The 4,989-nt window shown below is 40.8% G+C and overlaps 1 protein-coding gene across 1 annotated transcript; it reads right to left on the bottom strand.

Annotated features, from left to right (window-relative positions):
- Window positions 1-1,387: 1,387 nt before the first annotated feature.
- LOC107081115 (ras-related protein Rab-35-like) lies at window positions 1,388-3,421 on the bottom strand (the record flags this gene model as incomplete). The annotated part of the gene is made up of 2 exons (XM_015369327.1): window positions 1,388-1,936; window positions 3,253-3,421. Coding segments are annotated over 2 exons (297 nt in total), but the record flags the coding sequence as incomplete, so codon positions are not given.
- Window positions 3,422-4,989: the final 1,568 nt, after the last annotated feature.

The raw sequence follows: 4,989 nt of genomic DNA on the forward strand, positions 1-4,989 counted from the left end.
ACGCTATGACGCATGCGTGTAAGAAAAAAAATGCGGTTAGAGCTTAAAGATGGAAACGCGAAAAGGCGTTTCAAAATCTTCCCACTCTGAAGGCTTAATAAAAAAAAAGATCGTTTACAGACCCCCGAAACGCCGGCTTCGTGTGGATGAGAGGCTGGTTTGGTGAAAAATTTGTGCGTTTAGGCCAGGGTTCGACTTCGTGTGGACGGGGCCTTAATCTGCTGCCACCAAAAACCTTCTTTCTTTTTTCTGTTTTTCTTTTTTGGGCGGGCAGCATCATCGCTGCTCCTGAGGGAAGCAGCTTCAACTGCTGCTTCATAATGCCCATTATGCTACCGTGCATTATGCATAAGTTAGGATGTCATTAGACATTAGTTCTGGACTCGTTATGAATATTCTACGTTCACGCCTAAAATTGAAACCTGAGTGAAGTTGGCCCCCCAACCTTCTTCAAATCTAACAAAATAAGTGTCAAACGTTTGTGCAGCAAAAATTTTCCTTTGTGCGGCTATCATTTTAAAGATATAAAGAAATGTTTCTAGAGATCAAAGGTCAACCAGCCCCCCCACCTTCTTCAAATCAGACGAAATGGGTGTCAATCAATTTGGCTCCGTTTGTGCAGCAAAAATTGGCGTTTGAGCTGCTTTAGCTTTGAATGTATTAATGAAAATGTAAAGGTCAAAAGGTCAACCAGCCCCCCCACCTTCTTCAAATGAGGCAAAGTGGGTGTCAAATAACTCGGCTATGTTTGTGCTGGTTTGTGCAGCTTCTGACCTTTGATGACCTCTACAAAATATTATTAATATCATTGAAATGATAGAAGTACAGATGAAAATTTTTGCCATACAAAAATATAAAATTTTAAAATTAATTTTAAATATAAAATATTTTAAATAAATATATTAAAAATTTAAAAATACATATCTTAAAATACATATATTTTTTGTACTGCTATCATTTTAATGATATTAATAATTGTTTGTAGAAGCCATCAAAGGTCAGTGAACATTTGTTCATTCTGAAACTCTGAATTTCACATAAATTAGTTTCTAACCTGTGATTATATAATTCTGTAATCATAGGTTAGCAACTTATAATTTATAACACTGTAAAAAAATGAAAGCGGCACAAATGAAAATTTTTGCTGCACAAACGTTTGACACTAATTTTGTCTGATTTGAAGAAGGTGGGGGAGCTGGTTGACCTTTTAACCTTTACATTTTCATTAATATCTTCAAATCCAAAGCAGCACAAACGGAGCTGAGTTAATTGACACCCATTTTGTCTGATTTGAAGAAGGTGGGGGGGCCAATTTCACTCAGGTAAAATTGAAAAGAATAAATAGAAAGTTCAGCATATGCCAGCGTTTTAGGAGATTCTGGGACGTCAGGCAGGCGCTGGATAAATCGGGATGGTGGGACAGGGCACTAAGTCACAGAGCGAATAATAAGGAATGAAGTTAGAGGATTTCTGGAGGGAGGAGGGGCGTCCAATCAGGTGGTCCATGCAGACGTTCGTGGAGCTAAAGGGTTCCAGTTTGTAAAACACAGATCATCCTAAATGCTGTTTCATGAAGAAGATCAAAACAAACATGGATGAAGCAGCCAGGCTGTTAGCGTCATGCAGCTCTGCAGCTGGGAGCCTCCCTCCTGTGTCTGTAATTAGGATCTGTGGGGAATCCCACCCAGTTTCACACAGTTAGCCTAGCCGCCTGCTAACTGCTTCCTCGTGTCGTTTCTAATCTGACGACCACAAACGGCTTCCTGTGGCTGCACGCTTCGATCGGTGGCATGAAGACGGCTCTCTACTTACGTGGAGGTGATGGTTCGGAAGCGTTCCTGGCCCGCCGTGTCCCAGATCTGCAGCTTCACCTTCTCCCCGTTGATCTCCACCGTCCGGATCTTGAAGTCCACTCCTATCGTGGTGATATAGCTACCTGGAAGCAGACACAGACGGGTGTAGAGAACAAAAGCTTTTCAGACACTTCTGCATTTTGTCACATTGGATCCACAAGCTTCGTTGGGTTTTATTGGACTTCCAGGTGACGGACCAACACCAGGGAGCTCTGAACTGGAGGGAGGCCATGTTTAGGTACTGACCCAGTCGGGTTTGATCCAGACCTCCGCCTTTAACAGCTTTCCTTCCTGAATGTCACTCCAGCATGATGCTGCCACCACCGTGCTCCACAGCAACCTACATGCAGGCCACACAGTTGAGGACCATAGGAGCCAACTAGGACTGCAACTAGCGATATTTTTCAAATCAGTTAATCGCTTTTTAGATTAATCAATAATTTAAAGTTCCTTAAAGAAGAAATTAAACCAGGTGAAACTAAAACTTTTCCACTTGAGGAGTTCTATATAGATTAGATTGACAGACGAACAGTTTTTTTTCTTAAATGCATAACATTTATGTTTTGTTTTATAATCTTGGTATAATTCCTGCTCTAAGTAGGTCGCTCTGTCAACTAAAGGCATGTTTTAGAGTCTCTATACTATCTACTATACTATCAAGTTAAAAATTAATCAATTAATTCAATTAATCCGGTTAGTTGTTTCAGCTCGAGAGTCGAACATCCTCCAGATGTTCCAAAAAAGTAAAAATCCATGGCTTGTTCCGAAGTTTGAAGACATTTCTCTTCCCAGTCAGGAAGCTTTTTCAATTCAAAATGTCAGAAATAGCGTTGAGTTCCAGGTTTTATACAGTAGCCCAACAAAGCCTGGTTTTTTTTGTTTAGAAAACACGCAGAAAACGACCCCCTTTCAGAGACATAAGCAGGTATGGGGCATTGCAGGCTAACAAAGAAGCCAATCGCTCCCCGTTCCGAAGAGGTGGACCCGTTCGTCCGTTTCTATTTGCATGTTTTCAAAACAAAAAAACTAAAACTCAACACTATTTCTGACATTTTTAATTGAAAAAGTTTCCTGGATGGGAAGTGGAACGTCTTCAAACTTGGAAACAAATTTCAGTAGATTGTTTGGAATGACTATGACCTGGATGACAGAGAATCTTCCCCAGCATATCCTCCAGATGTTTGTAGCATCCAGAGCACGGCTATAGCTGCATTCTCCGTATGTTATCATCCATTTAAAATCCTAAAAAGCACTTGCTCTCCTCCCCATTCACCGCTTTGTGTTGGTCTGTCACATAGAAATCACCCAGTATGTCCCACTGAGGTCTGTGGTTCTAACGTGTTTCATGGCGGCCCTCCATAGAGGCCCGGCCCGTCTGAGCAGAGGCGGAACCACCAACCTGAAAATGTGTTGTCTGCGAACCGCAAAAGGAGACTGCTCTTTCCCACTCCTGAGAAGGAAACAAGCACAGGAACAAGTTTACTGTAAAACAAATTCACAAATATTAGACAAGCTGCAGCTGCAGCAGGGAGACAAACGTCATTTATATCATGAAAACATTTGATGAATTACTGTTTTTTTTTCCCTTCTTGAAGGAACAGAGTCAAGTTCTACTAAAGATGGTGGCTCTGTGGAGCGTTATCAAGGCTTTATCTTCATCAGATCACCTTCCTGGTTCCAGCCTAACCCTCTCCTCTCCTCTCCAGCCTCGTAGCCTTTTGTGATCTAATATTTGATTGGTCACGGGCTCTTATGATCTTTGCAGCACAGTTTTGTTAAGACTAACAATAGACGAAGCTTCAAAAGGAGAGTTTAAAAAAACAGTATGGCTTCCAGCAACAAAAAGAATAAAATGACTTCCTCTGAGTAGAACCGGCTCGCTGGAGCTTCTTTGACTGTTTGCAAATTTTACTGAAAGGAGAACAAAAACAAAAACTCTGCCTTGCTGGGTTTTTTTTAAGCCTCTGATCACCAACAGATTGATTGGTGTATCAATAAATACTCTGCAGAGATCAGCAGCTCCATGACGGACTAGCTAACATGTAAGAAGAACAGGAGAAGTTATGTTAGAGACAAACTAATTCTGCAGCTGCAACCAAACAGATCAATTCAACTTTCCCCCGAAATAATCTTTGCAAACAGCAGACAGTTGGAGCACAGCTGAGGGGGACACTGCAGGCTGTGTGCGACACGCAGAGCTGCCTTGTTCCGGCCAGCTGATGGCTCCTGGTGCCAGGATTGGAGCGTCAGTGAGAGCAAAGATCATTGAACCCCCACTTTCCTTTCTCCAACGAGGGAAAAAAACTCTTAAAACCCTTTATAAGGCAAGTTACTGTTTCTGATCACTTGCATTCCTCTTATTCCCCGTCCCTCAGTGAGCTCTAGAAGCACAAGATCTATACCCAGTCCTTCAGCAAATATGCTGCTACATGGCTGTACATCTTATTTTAGCATCTGACCAATTAGATGAACCCTTAATGATATATTACATACTGGAAAATAAGTTGGAAAACAGTTAACAAGTCAAGAAAAAAAGTTCATAAGCCTAATTAACAATATAAATATGTATATATTAAAGTTAACAAAATGAAAAATGTACTAGTATCAGCATTAATGCCTCTAAGGTTGTGTTGGACCAAAAAAAAATGTTATTTCTTTTACTCTGAGTGTTTTTCATGAATTTCTTATAGAAGCACTTTTGTTATTTTTCATAATAAAATCAGGAAAGTTGGCGTTTCTTCTTACATTGACATTCATTTTTGCCATCAAAATATCCATGTTTTTGAATCTAACAAAAGTAATCAGCTCTTGTCTTCTACTCCAATAACACTATTGGCTTGAAATTTTGTTTTTCAAAGTATTTCACTGAGTGCCCTATAAAGGGTTAAAATTAGGCTGGAGTTTAACTAGAAAGTGCCCCTAGTTCCAGAGGACTCGCTCTGAGCTCTATAGATTCACCTGTAGCTCATGTGTCCCTTGGTTAGGAAGACAGACTGACTGCACTTTGCTGTGTGACTCCATCCTGGAGAGAAATATCAGCTGTGCTGCTGCCATCAACACCTTTGTTTCTAGATGTTGGAGATCTGTCTGTTTTCCAGTGTAGTCCTGTTTCTCTGACTGTGACTAACTGGATGTG

Source organism: Cyprinodon variegatus, unplaced genomic scaffold (genome assembly GCF_000732505.1).
Source record: "Cyprinodon variegatus isolate N-32 unplaced genomic scaffold, C_variegatus-1.0 Scaffold2963, whole genome shotgun sequence".
Taxonomy (NCBI): Eukaryota; Metazoa; Chordata; class Actinopteri; order Cyprinodontiformes; family Cyprinodontidae; genus Cyprinodon; species Cyprinodon variegatus.